Below are 23532 nucleotides of genomic sequence, written 5' to 3' on the forward strand. Positions count from 1 at the left end.
GTTGTAATTTTTTTATGATTTATTTCAGCTTTAGAATCTGAACAAAATAACAGACCTATTGATCCTTTCTTTCCCTTAACAGTATGTGATATGATCTCACAGAATCAGATGCTCTACATGCTTCTGAGTTTATGTCTGGGAAGGACTCTGGGAAGAATGGGAAGAACCCAGAGCAGACTTCTGGAGTGGGACTCAACACCAACATCAAATATTATTGCAATTGCAACAGTCATTACTCAGGTCAGTGTAGTTGCTACATCTCTGCTAATTAAATCAGTAATTTTAGAACTTTTCCAAATATCAATAGTTCTGTTAGCCAAATAAATTGGAATATTGCCATCGCCATGAAATTTTAACAAGTAACCTCAAATATAATCAATTCAAGAAAGAGAGAAAACTGCAGAGTCCTGCCAAAGTCAAGGGACCCTTTTGCAAACTTGCTTGTCAACTGATTTTCAAGACTGTGCTTTAGGCCCCCTTAAATTCATTCCCTCCATCTTCCATTGTTCCTACTCCTACTCCTTGTCCTTCTGGTAAACTTTCAGAGATCTTGTTCTCTGTGGTGTGTCCGTATGTATGCTAACCATGATTTGTGCAATCTTGATAGTTTGGGGAGCTTTACTGAGTGCAATAGGGGTAGATGGACAACGGCTGACATTCAGTACACAAATACGGAAACTGCAACAGTTGTATATTCTATACTGGTATTAAAACACAAAAGGAAATGCAATCTGGCCAATACAACAAAAGTTGGGAAAAGTATTAGACCCAAAGTCATATAAAGTTAACTGAAAAATGTAACAAGCCCAATAATCTGAACAGTTTAGAATTCAGCAAAAAGTGATCAAACAATTGATTGAGAGCAAAAGTAGGAGTATAAGAATAACTCATTTGAGCAAGGAACACAAAAATGGGCTGTAAAACCTACTATGAGCATGCAAAAAGTAAAAATTAGAGGAATGAGGCTCTTGTAGTGAATTTATAATTAGGAAACAAAGAAATGAAAGAGTAATTAAACAAATTCTTTGCTTCTGCCTTTGTAGAAGAAGACATAAACATTTTCCAGATATATTATGGTACCAAGAGTTCAATGAAAGAAGCAAATTAATAGTTAAAAAAAATGGAAAAATTAAGAGTTTGTATTAAGGGCTTGAGAGTTTGTATTCTTGAGTAGCTATAGCTCCCCAACTCGCTTTCCACTACTTTGTTCACTGCATCGTGGTGCTGCCTCCTGCACCCATGTGGAACTTGTCAAATTCATCAACTTTGCCACCAGCTGCCACTCAGTCTTTAAATTCACTTAGTCTATCCTGATACCTCTGTCCCTTCACCTCTTGGTCTCCACCTCGGGACACAGATTATCCACCAACATCTTTTACAAACCCACTCATTCCCATTGTTACTTTGACTACATCTTTTCCCACCCTGCCACTTGCAATGATGCTATTCCATTCTCAATTCCTCCATCTGAGCCTTATCTGTTCTATTGAAAAGACTTTCCATTCCAGGACATCCAAGTGTCTTATTCAGAAAATATGATTTCCCTTTATTGATATCAATACAGCTCTCACCCGCAACTTCTCTATTTCTCTCAGATCTGCCTTCATCCCACTCCTCCCGCCCCCACCCCCATGATGTAAGAGGGATAGGGTTTTCCTGTGTCCTCATCTATCACCTATAAATCCTATAAGCTTGCAATATACATATTTGATCAGCTTCTGCTATCTGCAATGCGATTCCACCATCAGGCACATCTTCCCCTCTCCTCCTCACCTTGTCTGTGGCCTTAACACTGCCACTTCAACTCTTGAGAAGTACTTGCTGTGTCTGTTTTTATTATTTACTTTTATTGTGATTGAAACACTTAAACTAAATTCACAGGGGTCAGAGCTCAACAGGAACCCAGGTAGTTGGGGACTCTGCAACAGGAGGCCTAGTAATGCTTACCAGGGGAAGACTTTATACCAACAGAAACTAAAACTCTGAAAAGGAGCAGAGACTACAAATGTTAACATTAACCAACAATTTGAGCTCTTCCTCACTCTTAACCACTGACTTCCCTCTGTGCCTGGAACCCCTTGACATTCGAGCTCAAGGCCCCTATCACAGTTGGACAGCTTGTGGGAGTACTATTCTAGATGACTGCCTTTAATTGATGCATTATTTCACAATATATTGTTCACCATAGCATGACTGGGTTCATGGATGCTGTAGTTCTAGTGGGGAAAAAAATGATTTCTTCTACATTTCCTTTAGCCATGGGTTTTAGGCAGAGACAGAGCAGAGATTCATTTCTGGTTCCTCAAACTCTGAGTGCTCATTGACTGCCTTTATGATGTGCTTCTGGCTCTGCTTCAGAATCTAGAAAATGCCACCAATATTAAGGGTTTTCACTCAGTGTTCACTTCATGATTGGTATCAGTATCCTGGTACATCCTGACACATCCTGACAACATCCTGATCGTGATTCTGCCTTTTCAAGGCAGTCACAAGTGCCGAGCATCTTTTAGGGTTCATGCTGGCCTGACAGCTGGATTATAAGGCATGGTAGTGGGAGATCAAGAACTTACCCAGCCTATGTGAGGCCCACTGAAGAGCCTGATAAGAGCGGATTAGAAACTGTCCTTGTGTCTGGTTATACGTACTCTCAAACTTTTGCTTAATGGGGGGGAAGAGGGAATGACTGGTGGGATTTCTCAGTCTGCATCATATCAGAGCACCCTCCAGTACTCAAGTCACCTAGTTTCCTGCTTTATTATTACTTTCTAGTTATTAATAATTTGGAAGAGAAAATCCAAAGGTATGTGGATGAGGGAATGATCAGGAGGATGGGGAAGATCTGGGCTAGAATCAGCACCTGGAAGAATCCAATACCAGATCATACAGAATAGAGATCCAAAATGGACTTGCAGTCATTTAATTACCCGTGGCTATTCATGAAATCCAAATGAGCATTGTTTACAGAACACTTGTGCACATCCAGCCTGATAACTGCATCTGTATATTGCAGCTTTTCAATGATTCTGCTGCATTCCTTCACATCCCAGCAGCTAACTGGTTTGGCAGCAGCTAAACTGAGAGGGGGCAGAATTGAAGGGGAACTGAAGGGGATTTTTTTTCACACAGTGGTGAGTATATGGGACAAGCTGTCAGAGAAGATGCTATAGGTAAATACAACTACCACAGAATGAGACATTTTTATTAACAATTTGGATGAGAATGTAAGTGGCATGATTTGTAAGTTTTCTAGTCACACCAAAATTGCTGGTATGGTGGGCAGTGAAGAGCATTACAACAGGATCTAGAGTAGTTAGAAATCTGGGCAAAAAGTGGCAGATGGGATTCAATACAGGGAAGTGTGAAGTTATGCATTTTGAAAAATTAAACCAGGGCAAGATGTACACAATGAATGACAGGACCCTGGTGACTATTGTTAAACTGAAGGTCCTTGGGGTACAAGTACGTATTTCTCTAAAATTGGAAAAACAGGGAGACGAAGTGATGAAGAAGAAAGACCTTTGCCATCTTGCATTCATTGAACACAGCACTGAGGTTCAAGAGCTGGAAACTCGTGCAGCAGGCTACAGCTGTGCAAGACATTGTTAAGACATTGCCAGGAGTATTGTGTGCAGTTCTTGTCACCCTACCATAGGAAGGATGTAATTAATCTAGAGAGACTGCAGAAAAGATTCACAAAGATTTTGCTGGGACTGGATGGCTGAAATTATAGAAGTTCTGCATAGGCTGTGACTGTTTTCCCTACAGCAAAAGTGAGATATGCAAAATCATGAGGGACATGGACATGGTGGATGGTCGCAGTTGTTTACCAGGGTAAAGGTAAGGGGGTCTAAAACTAGAGGGCATAGGATTAAGGTGAGAGGGAAAGAATTTAACATAGACATGAGTGATAAGTTTTCCCATACAGAAGGGATTGGTTATGTAGAATGAGCTACCAAGAAATGGTAGAGGTGGATACAATTGACATTGAAAAGACATTTGGATAGGTACATGGATTGGAAAGTTTGGAGAGATATGGGGCAAATGTAAGCAAAAGACACCTTAATTGCATTGAACAATCTGGGCTGGAGAGTATTATTCTAACACTTCTAACAAATCTATCAACTTTCTAAGAGTGGTCTCTTAAACTTCAGTTTATACTTCAAATCAGGTTAATTATAACTGTCCTACATGATGCAAAAATTGTCATTTTGTGACAGCAGTACAATGCAGAGATATAAAATTACAATAAATTACAAAATAAATTAATAGTGCAAATTGTTAGGTAGTATCCATGGCTTGTTCAGATGATGGAGGGGAAGAAACTGTTCCTGAATCATTGAGTGGGGCTTCAGGATCCTGTGCCTCATCCTCAATGTAGTAATGAGAAGACGGTATGTCTTGGATGGTGAGGGTCCTCCTTGTGCACTGATGAAGATTGTGTCTGTGATGGAACTGGTTGAATCTGCAGTCTCTTGTGATCCTGTGCATTGGATGCTTCATACCAGGCTGGGATGCAGCCAGTTTTTCACTGTACATCTATAGAAATTTGCAAGTGTTTTTTTTTTGTGGCATACCAAATCTCAATTTCCTAATCAAGTAGAGCCATTGGCATTTATTTTTCATGATTGAACTTTAAATTCCTTGGTGTCGTCATTTCAGAGGACCTGTCTTGGACCCGGCACATAAGTGCAATTATGAAGAAAGCACAACAGTGCCTCTACTTCCTTAGGAGTTTGCAAAGATTCACCATGACATCTAAAACTTTGACAAAACTCTGTAGATGTGTAGCGGAGAGTATATTGACTGGCTGCATCACAGACTGGTGTGGAAACACCAATGTCCTTGAACAGAAAACCCTACAAAAAGTAGGGGATACAACCTAGTCCATCACGGCTAAAGCCCTCCCAACCATGGAGTACGTCTGCATGGAACCTTGTTGCAAGAAAGCAACGTCCATCGTCAGGGACCCTCACCTTACAGGTCATGCTCTCCTGTCGCTGCTGCTATCAGGAAGAAGGTACTGGAGCCTCAGGACTCACACCAGCAGGTTCAGAAACAGTTACTACCCCTGAACAATCAGGCTCTTGAACCAAAGAGGATAACTTCACTCAACTTCACTTGCCCCATCACTGAACTGTTCCCACAACTTGTAGATTCACTATCAAGGACTCTCATATTCTCAATATTTATTTCTTATTTATTTATTATTATTTCATTTTTCTTTCTTTTTCTATTTGAACAGTTTGTTGTCTTTTGCACACTGGCTATCCACTCTGTTAATGCGGTCTTTCTTTGATTCTATCATGGTTATTGGATTTATTAAGTATGCCTACAAGAACCTTTGGATCGTATATGTTAACAATATGTACTTTGATAATAAGTTTACTTTGAACTTTGATTGCATCAATGGGTTGGACGCAGGACAGGTTCTTGGAGATGTTGTCACCCAGGAACTTAAAAGCTGCCAAACTTTTCTACTGCTGATCTTTCGGTGGGGACTTGTGTGTGTTCTTTCGTCTTCCCCTTCCTGAAATCCACAATGAGTTCCATGGTCTTGTTGACATTGAATACAAGGCTGTTGTTGCAGAACAACTCAACTAGCCGATCTATCTCACTCCTGTACACTACCCTGTCGCCGTCTGAGATTTTGCCAGCAACAGTGATGCCATCTGCAAAGTTATAAATGGTGTGTTTTATCAAATAGTCTAGAATGTAGAGAAAGCAGAGCCACGTATCTTTCCGGGGAGCCTGTCTAGAATGTAGAGAAAGCAGAGCAATCTGAGCAGAGCACGTATCTCTGCAGGGAGCCTGTGTTGATTATCATCGATCTGTACAGACTGTGGTCTCCCACTGAGGAAGTAAAGGATCCAGTTGCAGAAAGAAATATGGAGGCTTAGGTTTAGAAACTTCATAGTTAGTACCTGAAAGATGATGGTATTGAATGCCAAACTGTAATTGGTAAACAGCAGCCTGGCTTATGTTGTCATGTTGTCTAGGTGCTCCAAAGCAGTGTGGAGAGCCAATGAGATTTCATCAGCTATAGACTTGTTGTGATAGTAGGTGAACTGCAACGGTTCCAGGTCCTTGCTCAGACAGGTTAATTCTAGCCATAACCAACCTCTTGAAGCACTTCATTACAGTGGGTGTGAGTGTTTCCAGTTGATAGTCATTGAGACACCTCACTCGCCCTTTTCCAAGCGTACTCTTCTTGGGTACTTGGCAAGAAGCTCAGAGAGCTCGGCCTCGTGCAGCTGAATCCTGGACTTCCTGTCCGATCACCAGCAGGTTGTAAGAGTGGCTCCCTCACCTCCAACCCTCTGTCTCTCAATACAGGAGCCCCTCAGGGCTGTGTACTGAGTCCCCTCCTTTGCTCCCTGTACACCTATGACTGTATCGCAACCCGCAGCTCCAATCTGCTAATTAAATATGCTGACGACACTGCATTGATTGGCCTTGTCTCAAACAATGACTAGGTGGCCTACAGGGAAGAAGTCATCTCTCTGACTCAGTGGTGTCAAGAAAACAACCTCTCCCTCAATGTTGCAAAAACAAAGGAGCTGGTTGTGGATTACAGGAGGAATGGAAATGGGCTAACCCCTATTGACATCAGTGGATCTGGGGTTGAGAGGTTGAACAGCTTTAGGTTCCTCAGCATCCACATCACCAAGGACCTCACATGGTCTGTATGCTCCAGCTGTGTGGTGAAAAAGACACAACAGCACCTCTTTCACCTCAGATGGTTGAGGAAGTTTGGTATAGGCCCCCAAATTCTAAGAACTTTCTACTGGGGCACAATTGAGAGCATCCTGACTGACTGCATCACTGCCTGGTATAGGAACTGTACCTCCCTTAATCGCAGGACTTTGCAGAGTGGTGCGGACAGCCCAGCACATCTGTGGATGTGAATGTCCCACTGTTCAGCACATTTACAGTGACAGGTGCATAAAAAGGGCCTGAAGGATCACTGGGGCCCCGAGTCACCCCAACCACAAACTGTTCCAGCTGCTACCATCTGGGAAACAGTACCGCAGCATTAAAGCCAGGACCAAAAGGCTCACGGACAGCTTCTTTCACCAGGCCATCAGACTGATTAATTTATGCTGACACAACTGTATTCCTAAGCTATTTTGACTGTTCTGTTGTACATACTATTTATTACAAATTACTATAATTTGCACATTGCACATTCAGATATGCAAACATGAAGACTTGTACTCCTCATGTATGTGAAGGATGTAAGAAATAAAGTCAATTTAATTCAATTCAATTCAGTTCATGTTTCCGTGCAAGTTGATAGGATTGTTAAGAAGGCATATGGTGTGTTGGCCTTGGACCATAAGACAAAGGAGCAGAAGTCGGCCATTCGGCCCGTCAAGTCTGCTCCGCCATTTTATCATGAGCTGATCCATTCTCCCATTTAGTCCCACTCCCCTGCCTTCTCACCATAACCTTTGATGCCCTGGCTACTCAGATACCTATCAATCTCTGCCTTAAATACACCCAATGACTTGGCCTCCACTGCTGCCGGTGGTCTTCATGGACAGGGGTTTGATTGTGCCTGGACAATATATGCTAAGCAGAAGAAAAGGCTCAATGCCTTTCATTTAAGGTGCTGTGATTCAGGACATTTACGAGGACAGGTGTGAAAAGGGCCCGTATGATAATTGGGGACCCAAACCATCCCAACCACAATCTATTCCAACTGCTACCATCCGGGAATCGGTACCACAGCATAAAAGCCAGGACCAACAGGCTCCAGGACGGCTTCTTCCACCAGGCCATCAGACTGATGAACTCAACGCTGATTTGAGTGTACTCTATATTACATTGACTGTTCTATTTATTATAAATTATTATAAAGTACTATGATTGCACACTGCACATTTAGATGGAGATGTAACATAAAAATTTTTACTCCTGTATGTGAAGGATGTAAGAAATAAAGTCAATTCAATTCAATTCAATTGCTGCCCTTTTGAAGCAGGTGGGAACCCCAGACCATAGCAGTGAGAATTTGAACTTTCCTTAAACATTCCAGCAAGCTGATCAGCACAGGTTTTCAGTACCTGGTTAGGTACACCGTCAAGGCCTGATGGCCTGTAAGGGTTCACCCCCTTGAAGGAAATTCTGACATTAGCCTTTGAGGCAGAGAACACAGGGTCGCCGGACGCTGTGGAAATTTGCACCAGTGTGGTGTTATTCTTCTTTTCAAAGAGATGTGTTTTTTTATTTATAACTGAACTCATTTCTGTAACCACATAAAAAAATCCCCTTTAATATTTTTTTAATATATGTATTAAAGTTTGCACTAACTATTCTCCCTTGTCACTTTTTTTAACAGGGTGTTTTATTACTTTGGGAACAATTTGAAGATATTGATCACCATAGCTACCATGCATACAATGGCATGGCGGGTCTCCTGCTGATTGTTTTACGGGTGTGTCTAGCCTTGCTCTTAACCTCTAGTCTTTACCAGATCATTACTTTGGAAAGAAGTGTACTTAAGAGAGATTTCTACATCACATTTGCTAAAGTAAGTATGATTTTTTTTATCAGCAGCTGGCCTTTTCAATCGCAAAAAAAATCATGCATATGTGAGGAATTTGTTAACAAATATTTTATATGAATGCAGTGCAATTACCTTTTGCTTAAATTATTAATATTGTGTCTTTAAACATCATGGCAGCATTTGAAGAAAGTGGCTCACTATCACCATATCGGGCGCCACTGGAAATGGTCTGCAGTGACCTACTTGCATCAACAAGTTTTTAAAATATCCCACGGATGTTTGAAATGGTATTTTTCCCACTGATAAATAGTAAAAATGAGTTGTGCATGAGGCTGTGTCCCTTAGAAAAATAGTTTCTAGCTAGTATCAAGCAGTTTAGGAAAGGTGCAGGTACATGGACACAAACATGAGAAAATTTGCAAATGCTGAAAATCCAAGGCAAAGCACACAAAATGCTGGAGGAACTCAGCAAGTCAGGCAGCTTCTATGGAAATGAATAAATAGTTGACTTTTCGGGCCAAGACCCTTCATCAGGTACATGGACAAATCATTTTAAGTGCAAAATCAAGAAAGGGTAACCATTTGGCTTTATTTATTGATTGTCAGTGTCTACCATCAGAAACCTCATGTGAAGGTATGAGCATCTGAAAGTTAGATTCAGAAATCAATATGTAAGATTTTCACAGATTCATAGAACAATACAGCACAGATACAGACCCTTTCACCTAATGGTACCATGGTGCACACCTAGTTAGTCCCAATTTCCTGTAGTGCTCCATATCCCTCGAAGCCATGCCTGCTATATACCTATACAAGTGCTTCTTAAATGATGCTATTGTGCCAGCCTCAACCGTTTCATCTGACAGCTCATTCCATACACTCACAACCCTCTGTATGGAAAAGTTGACCCTCAGGTCCCTTTGAATCTGTACCATCCCACTTTAAATCTATGCTGCCTAAGTTTTGGTCTTCCCTACCCTGGGGAATTGCTACCATCCACCTTATCTCTGCCTCTTATCATGTTAAACATTCCTATAAGGTTGCCCCTCATTTTCCTGTATTTCAGGAAATAAAGACATAGCCTGGCGACCTCTCCAATAACTCAGGCCCTCTAATCCTGGCAACATTCTTGTAAATCTTTTATGCACTCTTTTCAGTTTAACCACATCTGTCCTACAACTGTGATCAAAACAGTATAAGTACTGTACTCCAAGTGTGGCATCACATTTATATAACTGCAACATAATGTCCCATCTCCTATATTTAATGCCTTGATGGAGGCCAGCATGCTAAATTCACCACCCTGTCTATCTATGGCACCCCTTTTAATGAACTATGCACTTGTGCTCAGTCTCTCTGTTCGATTGCACTCCCTAGTGCCCATCATTCATAATATAAATTCTACACTGGTTTCACTTTCCAGAATGCATCATCTCTCACCTTTCTGTATTGAAGTCTATTTGCCACTCCTCAAACCACTTTCCTAGGTGATGAAAGTTCTACGTTCTATGATAATATTCTTCACTATCAACAATACTACCTAAATTTGTGTAATCTGAAATTATTTGTATTTTTCTAGTTACTTCCTATCAAATTAAAATGCACTCAGATGCTTAATTCTGTCAAAATGTTAATGGGTTGATGCCTAAAGAAAGGTATCATGCAAGGAAACTGACGATGCTTTTGAACTTGTGAAGATTTTTGAATAAAGACCATTTGTCCCTGCACATCAATGGTAGCTCACTGAACTCCAGTACTTCCCTCACTATATTCTTGTATTAATCAGAGCTAAGCCAAGTATAATCTTTTTCAGCAAGTATGTATGCATTTATAAAATAAGTACAGGGAATATTTGGCTAGTAACGTGCTAAAAAAGATGCAGGAAGCACTTTATAGCCATCTGTACTTTGTTTTCAGAACTGACTGAATAGATCAAGTAGCAATATAACTCTTATAATTTTACATCCAGCATTAAAACATGTTCCATAAATTTTCATACTTTTAGAGCAAGTTTAACATTTAATTGAGATCAAGGTTTGCCAAAGTTAAACAAATTCTCTTGCCCCAACTTGCCTCAGTAATGCTTCTCTAAACATGAAGTGCAAAATGTTTGATTTGATGTGCTTAGAGGAGACCAAAGATTCAAATAATTTTGTGAAGTATGCAGTTGTACATGATGAGAACAAGAGAGTTGGGTCAAAATCTCTGCTTCTTCCTTAAAAATTCTGTAAAATATTTTCCTCCATTGTCATTCCAGTTGAGTCTTGTTGCTGGGTAACTACAGTTACAGTCTAATCATGATAAAAAGATGTGATTGATTTTGGGTAACTCATTCATAAAGAGCATACTTTATTAATACTTTAAAGCAATGTTGTATTTCTGACATAACTTTTAAGATGACATTGTCTTGTTGACTGCCAACAATTAATTCTTCTTTTCATAATTATATCTGGATTTAGATACTGATATACTGATCTCCCAGTAGGACAACACAACAGGGCAAAATCATGACAAGTATGCGTATGTGTGCGTGTGTGTGTGTATATATATAATATAAAAATATGTGTGTGTCTATATAAAATATACACACACATGCACACATATATGTGTATGTATGTATATATATATATATATGTATGTATGTATGTGTATATACCCATTGAGTCTGCTTTGCCATTCCATCATGGCTGATTTATTATCTCTCTCAAATCCATTCTCCTGTCTCCTCTTGTATCTTTGACAGCCTGATTAACCAGGAACCTATCAATCTTCACCTTAAATATGACTTGGCCTGTACAGCCATCTGAGGCAATGAAATCCACAGATTCACTACCCTCTGGCTAAATATTTTTTCCTCATCTCTATTCTAAATGGATGTCCCACTATTCTAAGACTGTGCCCTATGGTTCTAGTGTCCGACACTATAGGAAGCATACTATCCACAGCCAATTTATCTATGATAGTTTCTAATGAGATCTATTATTATTCTAAACTCCATCAAGTACAGCCCCAAAGTTATCAGATACTCCTCATATGCTAACCCTTTCATTCCTGGGATCATTCTCATGAACCTCGTCTGGACCCTCTCCAATGTCAGCACATCTTTTCTGAGATAAGAGGCCCAAAACTGCTCACAATATTCCAAGAACAGTCTGACAAATATCTTTTAACACTTCATTGTGACATCCTTGCTTTTGTCATCTCGATTTCTCTCTCAAAATTAATGCTAACATTGCATTTCCTTTCCTTTGACTCAGCTTGCAAGTTAATATTTAGGGAATCTTGCCAAGGACTCCTTCTGCACCTCTGATTTTTGAAATTACTCCCCATTTACAAAATAGTCCATGCTTTTATTCCTTCTACCAAAGAGCATGACCGTGCACTTCCCTACTCTGTATATGGGGCAGCATGGTTTAGCATAGCGGCCACCACAAGACTTTACAGTACAGGAGACCGAGGTCTGTCTGTAAGGAGTATGTACGTTCTGTCTGTGACTATGGATTTCTTCTGAGTACTCTGGTTTCCTCTCACAGTGCAAAGACATACTGGGCGGTAGATTAATTGGTCATTGTAAATTGCCCCATGATTAGGCTAGGATTAAATTGGAGAATCGCTGGACGGCGTGGCTCAAAGGGCCTATTCCTTGCTGTATCTCAATAAATAAATTCCAACGTCCACTTCAAAAGTTTCAAAGGTACATTTTATGTCATTCTTCACCCATTCTCTCAATCTATCCAAGTCCCTCTGCAGACACCCTGCTTCCTCAACGTGACCTGCCACTCTACCATCATCCGCAAACTTGCCCATAAAGCCATCAATTCCTTCATCCAAATCACTGACATATAACACGAAAAGTGGCAGTCCCAATACCAACCCTGTGGAACACCACTAGTTAGCAGCAGCCAACCAGAAAAGGCCCCTTTTATTCCAACTCTGTGCCTCCTGACAATCAGCCAATCTTCAAAATGAATACTATTATACTTCCTGTAGTACCATGAACTCTTGTTAAGCAGCCTCATGTACAGCATCTTGTCAAAGGCCTTCTGAAAATCCAAATAAACAACATCCACTGACACGAGGAAATCTGCAGATGCTGGAATTTCAAGCAACACACATAAAAGTTGCTGATGAACGCAGCAGACTAGGCAGCATCTTTAGGAAGAGGTACAGTCGGGCTGAGACCCTTTGTCAGGACTCTTGGCCCGAAATGTCGACTGTACCTCTTCCTAGAGATGCTGCCTGGCCTGCTGCGTTCACCAGCATTTTTTTGTGTGTTGCTTGAATATCCACTGACTGTCCTTTGTCTATCCTGCTTGTCTTTCCAACCACTGTAGTCAGGCTAACTGGCCTATAATTTCCTATCTTCTGCCTCACTCCCTTCTTAAACAGTGGATGACATTTGTAATTTCCCAGTTCTCTAAAAACCATTCCAAAATCTGGTGATTCTTGAAAGATATTTACTAATGCCTCCATAATCTCTGTAGCTGCCTCTTTCAGAACTCTGGGTTGTAGTCCATCTGTTCTAGGTTACTTATCTATCTGCAGACCTTTCAGCTTCCTAAGCCCTTTCTCCTTAATAATAGCTACTGCACTCACCTCTGCCTCCTGACATTCTTGCATTTCTGACATTCTGCTAATATCTGCCATGGTGAAGGCTGATGGAAAATACTTATTCATCCTCCTTTTCTTTGTCTCCCATTACTACCTCTCTAGTGTAATTATTCCAGTGGACAATATCCATTCTCATCTACCTTTTACTCTTTAGATATCTGAAAAAAAACGTTGTGCATCCTCTTATTATTGGCTAGCTTGCTTTCATATTTCATCTTCTCTCTTTTTATGATTCTTTTATTTGCCTTCTGTTGATTTTTCAAAACTTTGCAATCCTGTACCTTCCCAACAATTTTTACAATATTAAATGTCCTCTCTTTCGCTTTTATGTTGTCTTAGACTTCCCTTCTTGCCACAGTTGTCTCATCCTCCCTTTAGAATACTTATTCATCTTTGCCATGTATCTTTCCTGAGCCTCCTAAATTGTTTCCAGAAACTCCAGCTGTTCTGCTGTGATCCCTGCTTGTGTCCCCTTCCAATCAACTTTGGCCAGCTCCACTTTCATCCCTTTGTAATTCCTTTTACTCCACTGTAACACTGATACATCCTTTTTTATCTTCTCTCTCCCAAACTGCCAGGTAAATTATCATATTATGATCACTGTCTCCTTAAAGGTCCCTTTACCTTAAGCTCCCTAATTGATTCATTACATAACACCCAGTCTAGAATTGTCATTCCCCTTGTGGACTCAACCACAAGCTGCTCTAAAAAGCCATCTCGTAGACCTTCTATAAATTCTCTGCCTTGGAAAAATCCATTTGGTGCTGGATCCCAATTTATCTGCATATTGAAATCCTCCCTGATTGGCCTTTTTACATGCCTGGCCCATATTCTATGTTTCTATATCCTGGTTAACATTTGGAGGTCTATATATAACTACCATCAAGGTCTTTTTACTCCTGCAGTTCCTTAGCGATTTTACATCTTCTAATCCTATGTCACCTCTTTTAAAGGATTTGATTTCATTTTTTACCAACAGAGCCACCCTACCCCTCTGCCTACCTGCCTGTCCTTTTGATACAATGTGTATCATTGGATGTTAAGCTCCCAACTATGATCTTCTTTCAGCCACGATTCAGAAATTCCCACTACATCATAACTGCCAATCTCTAATTGCACCTCAAGATTATCTATATTTATATACTGCGTGGATTCAGAAATAGCATCATCAGATCTGTTTTCATTACCTTTCTCGATTTTGGCCCCAGATACATTTTAACTTATCCCACTGACTGCAATTTTGCCCTATCATCTGACTGTCCTTCCTCACAGTCTCATTACACACTGAATCTACTTGTATACCAACTGCCTCATCCTCAGCGCCATCACTCTGGTTCACATCCCCCTGCCAAATTAGTTTAAACTTTCCCCAACAGCTCTAGTACAGTGGTCCCCAACCACTGGGCCGCGGACCGGTACCGGGCCGCAAAGCATGTGCTACCGGGCCGTGAGGAAACGATATGAGTCAGCTTCACCTTCCTCATTCCCTGTCACGCACTGTTGAACTTGAACATAGGGTTGCCTACTGTCCCGTATTTGCCGGGACATCCCGTATATTGGGCTAAATTGGTTTGTCCCGTATCTCCCCCGCTAAGGTAGAGCACTCCTATGAAACCTTTCATGCTGAAATGATGTGAAGCGAAGAAGCAATTACCATTAATTTATATGGGAAAAATTTTTGAGCGTTCCCAGACCCGGAAAAAACCTACCAAATCATACCAAATAACACATAAAACCGAAAATAACACTAACATATAGTAAAAGCAGGAATGCTATGATAAATACACAGCCTATATAAAGTAGAAATAATGTATGTACAGTACAGTCGGGAAGATGAAGGCAAAACCGATTTGTGGGGGGAAAGAATCGGCACGTACACGCATGTGCACGTCACGCATGTGCACACAGGTGCCCGCACAAGGCTTCATGGTCATGGTAGTCTTTCCTGGGGTAAAGTGTCCCGGGATTTGATTGCTACTTTTGTCCCTTATTTGGTAGTGAGGAAGTTGGTAACTGTAAAAGACACGTTGAGGTGAGTTTAACCCTACTTGAACACCACCCAGATCGGCTGGTCCGCAAGGATATTGTCAATATTAAACCGGTCCGCGGTGCAAAAAAGGTTGGGGACCCCTGCTCTAGTATACCTACAGTTTATATAACTATGCCTGTCTGCCATGCACCCTGTTGCAAAATTAATAGGGAGATGTGGTGGTAAAATAGCTGACCACCACTTCCTAGAGACTGATAAACACTCAAGTATTAAGTGTTTGAGAAGATGCAGAATTGTACACTGAAGTAAAGTGATCCCATTGAATGGTGGAGCAGGCTGAAGAGGTGACTGGTCTACTCCAGACTCTATTTCTTTTTTTCCAGGTCATTTGAGGTAGGCATTTCCTGCATCCCACAAATGAATAAACAAACTAAGGAGAGCAGAAGGCAGCAAACGTGGTGCAGCCCAAATCAGAGAATCTCTTTAGTATAGCATTAAAGGGCAACTTGATGCTACAAAGATTGAATCAAAATCAGTAACCAACACCCCCAAATGCTACCGGTTTATTTAAAGAGGTCGAACCTAAAATCATTTATTCTTGATGAAGGGTCTCAGCCCAAAATGTCAACTGTTTATTCATTTCCATAGATGCTGCCTGACTTGCTGAGTTCCTCCAGCATTTTGTGTGTGTTGCTATCAATTATTTAGGTAGTTTAATTGGAAACATGATAAAAATATTCTGATGGAGTAAACAGGGAAATTATAAAACAAATCTAGCCCAGTCCCCACCTACCCCAAATTAGTTGTTAACAAATTCAGATACCTACAAAAATGAATCAATATGGTTTTTCAGTACTTAATATTACAACTCGGGTTGGTTGAAATCAGAACTGGTAATTTTTTCTTGTAAAATGGAAATAAAGTGGAAATGAAGAAAGATCTAATAAATTCTTGATCCTTTTTAAAAGCATATTGTTAAAGGGTTTTTCATGGATTGACAATCGGCACAAGGATCTCTTTCTTTTTAATACGTTAGGGCTGCATTCTTTGGTTGCTCTGCCATCCAGTCTTCGTAGCTGTATCAGCAGTGTTTGCCGAGTACCAAAGAAAGAAGGTATGTACTTCAAATCTGCATTCCTGAGAGAACGTAACTTTTTCCAGAGAAAATCTTCCATGAGTTTTAATTACAAATTCTCTGTTATTTATCGAGTAAATTTGCAACTTCAAATTTAGTCCGCTGTAGTTAGTGTTCACACAAAATGGCCTTCTCTGGACTGGAGAAATCAAATAACGCACTTGCATTTGATCCACAGGGGTAATTCTGAGCTTCCTATATTACATACCTCTTTAGTTCTCAATGCCACACATATTCCAGCCTGTCTTTCTGCAGCTTCTTCCACTGCCATAGTGAGGCCCAAAGTCAACTGGAAGAACATCATGAATCTAGGCACTTTGCAACCTGTTGGAATGAATGTTGAACTTCCCACTTTCAGGTGAATTTCTTTCCCATAGTTTACCATTATCATGCTTGTGTACATTTATCACCCAGTTTCTTTAAGCAACCGTGCTAATAATCAGTATTCATGCTCCTTATTACCTGTCCTCTCTTAACCAATCTTCATAATCTTTATTTTTTAAACTGCACTCCTCCCACCAGCTGTGATTTGAAAACTGACACCTCCGCATTTCCCCTGGTTCTGAAGAAGAGTTACAGTGCTGCTCGACAACATTTGAATTAACAGTGGTTGTGTGAAAGAGCAATTTGAGCACCAAAACTGATGCACCTCAGGCCATGAACAAAGGCCTACTTTTGGAACTTCAGAGAGTAGCTATACAATTATGCATCTACTCACGTGACAAATATTGAGGAGGATGCACAATTTCCTGTTGAATTTTTAGTATCTGTTCACCAACTGGTGCACTGCTGCATAATCTTGATCTATAGGAAGTTCCAATCATATTGCTCAGGAATTAGAATCAATCAATAATATGCAATGGTGTAGTTATATATTCAACATACAGATATGCTTGCTACATTTAAGAGGCATTTGGACAGATATTTAAATCAGAAATAGATGATCTACATCTCAGGGTTCTGAAATAAGTGGCTGAAGAGATTATGGAGGCATTACTAACAACCTTTCAAGGAGGACTGGAACACTGCAAAAGTCACTCACTCGTCAAGAAGGGAGAGAGGCAGAAGAAAGGAAATAGTAGCTCGGTTAATCTGACCTCAGTGTTTGGGAAGATGTTGGAGTCAATTGTTAAGGATGAAGTTTCGGGTACTTGGAGGCACATGATTAAATAGACTGAAGTCAGCATAGTTTCCTTAAGGGAAAATCTTGCCTGACGAATCTATTGGAGTTCTTTAAAGACATAACAAGCAGGATAGACAAAGGAGAATCGGTAGATGTTGTGTACTTTGATTTCCAGAAGGCCTTTGACAAGGTGCTACACAAGACGTTGCTTAACAAGTTAAAAGCCCAAGGTGTAGGAAAGATATTAGCATAGATAAAGCAGTTGCTGATTGGCAGGAGTCAAAGAGTGGGAATAAAGGGAGCCCTTTCTGGTTGGCTGCCGATGACTAATGGTGTTCCACTTGGGGTGTGTGTTAGGACTGCTTTTTACATTATATGTCAGTGATTTGGATGATGGAATTGATGGCACAGTGGCCAATTTTATGTTCGATAGAAAGATATGTGGAGGAGCAGGTAGTGTTGAGGAAGCAGAGAGGCTACAGAAAGACTTAGGTGAGAAGAATGGGCAAAGAAGTGCCAGATAGAATACAGTGTTGGGAAGTGTATGGTCATGCACTTAGGTAGAAGAAATAAAAGCGTAGCCTATTTCCTAAATGGAGAGGAAATTCAAAAATCACTGACTTGCAAAGGGACGTGGGAGTCCTTGTGCAGAATTCCCTAAAGTTTAATTTGCAGGTTGTGTTAGTGGTGAGGAAGGCAAATGCAATGTTTGCATTCATTTTGAGAGAACTAGACTGTAAGAGCAAGGATGTAATGTTGAGGCTTTACAAAGCTGTGGTGCAGCCTCACTTGGATTATTGTGAGAGGATTTGGGTCCCTTACCTAAGAAAGGATGTGCTCACATTGAAGAGGGGTCAAAGAAGGTTCAGGAAAATGATCCCAGGATTGAAAGGCTTATCATATGAGGAGTGTTTGATGGCTCTGGGCCTGTACTCACTGGAATTCAGAAGAATGAGGGGGATCTCATTGAAATCTATCAAATGTTGAAAAAGGCCTCAATACCATGGATGTTTCTTATGGATGTTTCTAGGCCTCAGCCTCAGGATAGAGGGATTTCCATTTAGAATTGAGATGAGAAATTTCTTGAGTCAGAGAGTGATGAATCTATGGAATTTATGCCACAAGCAGCTGTGGAGGCCAAGTCATTAGGTATATTTAGGGCAGAGGCTGATAGATTCTTGATTAGTCAGGGCATGAAGGAATATGGGGAAAAGGCAGGAGATTGGAGGGAAAATGGGTCAGCCATGATGAAATGATAGAGCAGTCTTGATGGGCCAAATGGCCTAATTCTGCTGCTGTACCTGATGGTCTTATGGTCTTACAGTGTTTATGGATACAATCCTGATACCAGTAAATGGGAATATTATAGATGGGCACAAAGGTCAGCATGGATGTAGTGGCCCAAAAGGCCTGTTTCTTTGCAGTACAGTTTGACTGCACTGAAATATTGTGTCAAAGGGCAGTGTAAGCAGGATGGTTTAACTGGAAGTTAACTGGAGGTGCTAAAATTATCTCAGATCTGTGACCAAACTTCAAGAGAACTGGCAAATTAGTAATTACTAAGTCTGCACAAATATTTCCATGCATTTTAAAAGTTTAAAAAATGTATTCTAGAACACTAAGTTCTAATTGAGAAAGCACTTATAAACTAAAATGTTTCTTTTTCCATAGTTGCTGCCTGATCTGCTGGGTGTTTCCAGCATTTTCTGTTTATTATTTAAGTTTTGCAGCAACAGCAATTTTATGATTTCCTAAAATGTGTTAATGTTGATTTAGCAAAGATATATCTTAAAATCTGTTTCCACAGGACCAGTCTTAAGAAAAATAATTGTTGTTTCTTCCCAGATTATTGTCATTGCTGTCATTCTCTGTCAGTCAGTCTCCATGGTCATCTTGTATAGACTCTTCCTTTCTCGGAGTCTTTTCTGGGAAGTTTCATCACTTTCTTCAGTTACATTGCCACTCACGATGTCATCTGGGCATAGATATCATTACAAGTCTTAGTGATGAAGATGTGGCTAAAGAAAGATTCACTATTGAATTCGAATAGCAAAGCTGTGGTTTTGGGTAACATTTTAATGCAAATTATTATGTACCAAACCAATCAAGATTAAGTCATTTACAAAGGCTAGTCCACATTAAATGCACTTGAATTAATGAATTTAGGATTATGGACACAATTTTTCAGAGCATAATCTGCCACCATGTATGCTGTAAATAGAATCGTCATGGAAAAGAGTATGACTGTGTTTATTTCAAAATTTGTTTCTGTACCAAGATTAGTGAAATGCAATTTACAATATTATATTTTTATTCTGTTGTATTATCGATGTCAATGTATTTATACTATAAATGTTACCACCTTAGTCAGTGGGAAAACTAAATATTATCAAATTAAGTACTTTTGTTGTTGAGGTTCGCAGGCATGTTTCTATAAAATATAATCTTTTTTTATCATTTTGATCTCCCCTAGAAGCAATTGCACAACTTTTACTCACAAGAGGATAGTGAATTATTTCTATGGTGCTACATGATCATGTGCTCATTAGGTGCGGAGTATTTTCATATTTTTGTAACAGGAATAATTTGTTTGTTGAAATCCTCCCTCTTGTGACCTTGTTGACAAATGACCTAACTTGCCTGTTGTATAGGTAGGTTAATCAGATTCATTACCTCCAGGATATTTCATGATAAAGAATTAAACAACATTACAGAATGTTGGAAACATTATAATTCTGACAGTGAAATTGATAATTAATAATGGAAGTGAAAGAATTATTTTCCATTTAAAGTGCCTCGATATGCTTACAATATCAGATTCTCCAGAATTAAAAATCATAAAACACTACCAGTACTCTCATAGTGTGATTGAAGACTCATAATCATGGATGTAGATTTGCACGTTGGCACCTGATGTGTGAACATGGGCACAAGTTCAATTTTCACCTTGGATACACTGAACATTGATATCATTGTGATGTTTAAATAATTGCGCAGATTAGACACAGTTGAGATTTCTAATTTGGCTGTATGCTGAGGATGGATGATGATCTCTAACAGTCAGTAGATCCATTTTCCCACTGACTATTTTTTTTAAATGTTTATAGTTAAAATTTTTTCACTTGATGTGGACAACAGTTTCCAGTCTTCAATTGTCATTTTAAGTCATTCTTTTCTTGCAATATAATTTCTATGTACATTCATTCCTCCAGGCCTACAGTCTTTGATATGCATGGTCAATTGGAAGAGAATTGGGTGTGGAATTAAATTCATAACTGTCCAACAATAAAACATTTTCATTGTTTATATGTAGGTACAGGCACATCTTATGTTTTGAAGTTATTCATAGATTGTTTGCTTTGTAATAAATAAACAATTGCATCCGGTATGTTTTGTACATAGGAAAGGAGTGTGACACATTTGCATTGGAATGTTGATATTATTAGCATGCTGAAATATTATAAAGGTACATTTCTTTCACAAAGAAGCATTCCTTTCAACCACTTTTTCCAAAAAAAGGATGTAATTTTTGTTGCAGTTTAATTTGCCCAGATCTACAATGCAAGACAGCTGATTATGCCAGTTTTAGTTGCTGCAATTATGTCTTGTTCTACATATTTAAGTAATTATGTTACTTAAATATGTATACATTTTAGTTATAATTTGTCATTGTTGATATTTAAACCGATGAATAAAGACCCTATGCATCGGTGACTGTTTAATTAACTAGTTAAATGTAATCATTATCATATATAACCTTTTTGACCGATGCTACTAATAATAGCAAATTAAAAATCAACACACATAGTTACTGAAAGCTCAACAGCAGTGTTTCCCAAATATTTAAGACTGAGATAGAGCCATCTGGTACTTAGATAAATTACCTATAATAGAGTTTGGTGTAAAAAAAGGGCCGTGATGCTTTACTAAATAATTTTCTATGACATTTATTCTGTACTGTAAAGTGAAAACAGAACCAAAGAACTTACTCAGTGGCATCAAAACATGATAGATTCAATAAGGTTGCAATGTTCTGATTACAACTGAACTGCTGCCCAGTGCTTTTAAGGAGTAAAAGAGAGAATAGGGCTGGAGGGAAAGGCAGGGGAGGGATCTCCCAATTTGTAATTGTTCAACATATGAAATTTGGGTGTTAATTTGGATGAACATAGGAAAGAGGAGCAGAAATAAACACCTGGCCTCTTGCATCTCCTCTTCTGTGTACTAAGATTATAATTGGCACATTGCTGATCTTTTTTCTATTTTGATGTCTATAACATTTTATCTCCCTCTAGTCAAAAAATCTGCTCATCACAGTTTTAAATATACTTAATGATGTGGTATCCACACCCTCCGGTTTCAGTAATTCCAAAGACTCATAATTGAGAGAGAATCTCCTCCTCATCATAAGTAAACAATCTTATTTGAGTTCTAGCTATGCCATTAAGGGCAACAGCCTCCACTCTGTCTTATCTCTCTGAAACTGCATGTTTCAGAGACCATCATTCATTCTGATTTTCCCAGCATCAGTTCATCTGCTGTTGAAACACTCGTCTATGACTTGACTATTCCACAGCTTGGCCAATCTCATTCCATATTTTGTTTCATCAAAACTTCTGTTCACACCTATCCCATTCACTTTCCATCACTGTGATTGTTGATTAATATTCTTCTCAAATTATCCCAGAATGTAAATTTTTCAACCTTGAATTATCAAATCTCTCCCAGATCGGACCTCCTTCTGGTCCTGTAGCCTCACCCAGTCCTAGATATCTCGCTCTTCCAATTTTGACAACCACTTCATCTCAAAATGTAATTTCTCCACTAGTGATATTAGGGCTTCAGCTACATAAAGTGATCACAGAATTATGGAATTTCCTTTTAAACCTAGGTAATGACTTCCCCTCTTCTTTTAAGATGTTTTCTTAAATCTACAAGCTTTTTGTCAAGTGCTATAATTTCATCTTAAATGGCTTGATGTCATATTAAGTTTGGAATGACCTTGGAATGTCATATGCATTAACTGATACACAAATGGTGCTGAAAGTCTAAGGCAATGTCATTGTCATCTGGCGATAATTATAGGTCATTACACCTTCAATTATCTGGCACAACTGAAAATTGCTTGTCAAGAGCAATATGCATAATTATGCATAGAGGGAAACTGCCTGATTAGGAAGCCCTATGCCCCTAATTTACCAACTTCCTTGGAAGTCATGATCAGTTTTACATGAAAGTGTATACTGCTAAATCTAAAACGACCTATGCAAAAGAAAGCTATGAAAATTCTATAAATCTGAAGTATAAATAAAAAATCCTTGAAATATTTGGCAATTTCAGAGAATAGTGAATGGAGTTAATATGTCGGGTCTGTGACCTTGCATCAAAGAAAACTTGAAGCAATGCCCTTTGCAAATGCTTTACAGTGCCTTGATATGAAGTATTCCCAGTTAAACTGATATGAGGGAGGAATGTATAAAGGATCCCAGAAGTCATGTTGCTCAACACTAGGCTACTGGAGCTGAAATTGCATCTGGCAAGATTTCTGCAATATCTTAGTACACTTGTTCACTCATAGCAGGTTTCAAGCCCTTACAAGTATCAAAAAGTGGTAGGAAAGTGTCAAAAATTTGACACAGGTTAAAAGTCATCTGCCTCCTAAAGTCTGACGAAGACTCAAGTCAGGTATCACACCTACATCTGCTAATCCTTCTATCTGCAGGTTTCAAAGTACCCGTGTGCCTATTTCTTGAAAGGCTAACTTCAGAGTTGGTAAATTAGGGGCATGGTGGATCTGTGGGCCTGCTTTCAATCCATTTGTCTCATTAACTCGATAACATCCACTGCTTCTGTATCTACCAAGAGAAAAAGGGTAACTAGGGAGAGAGCATGCCTCTCTATGGATCAATGTTGTCATCTACATTTGGAGCCACAAGAGATGCACAAGGTCTGAAATAAATAGAGAAGGTCATGGAAGCTAGTGAGCTCTGGAAAGAATAGTGATGGCTTGAAACATATCCACATAACAAAAGAAGAGGTACTAGTGATCTTAATGCATGTAAAGGTAGATTACTCTATGGGTCCTGAAAAAGTGCAATCTAGTACATTTGGGCGAAGTAAAAAAAAAATACTGAGACTCTGGCAGAGATACCACAAGGCGAGGG

The 23532-nt window shown here is 39.5% G+C and overlaps 1 protein-coding gene across 5 annotated transcripts in view; it reads left to right on the forward strand.

The window, feature by feature from the left end:
- Positions 1 to 21176, forward strand: part of gpr180 (G protein-coupled receptor 180) — a 114340-nt gene extending 93164 nt beyond the window's left edge. The window contains exons 5-8 of one of the 5 annotated variants that reach the window (XM_063048518.1): positions 83 to 240; positions 8342 to 8533; positions 16147 to 16224; positions 19214 to 21176. In XM_063048518.1, the coding sequence (XP_062904588.1) occupies positions 83 to 240; positions 8342 to 8533; positions 16147 to 16224; positions 19214 to 19372 (587 nt within the window). In that variant the 3' untranslated portion in view covers positions 19373 to 21176. Of the gene's footprint in view, positions 1 to 82; positions 241 to 8341; positions 8534 to 16146; positions 16225 to 16500; positions 16780 to 19213 lie in introns of those variants that run through there. The other 4 variants (XM_063048521.1, XM_063048516.1, XM_063048517.1 and 1 more) reach the window with 4 other exon arrangements.
- Positions 21177 to 23532: the final 2356 nt, after the last annotated feature.

The sequence above is a fragment of the Mobula hypostoma genome, chromosome 5 (assembly GCF_963921235.1).
Source record: "Mobula hypostoma chromosome 5, sMobHyp1.1, whole genome shotgun sequence".
NCBI classification, from domain to species: Eukaryota; Metazoa; Chordata; class Chondrichthyes; order Myliobatiformes; family Myliobatidae; genus Mobula; species Mobula hypostoma.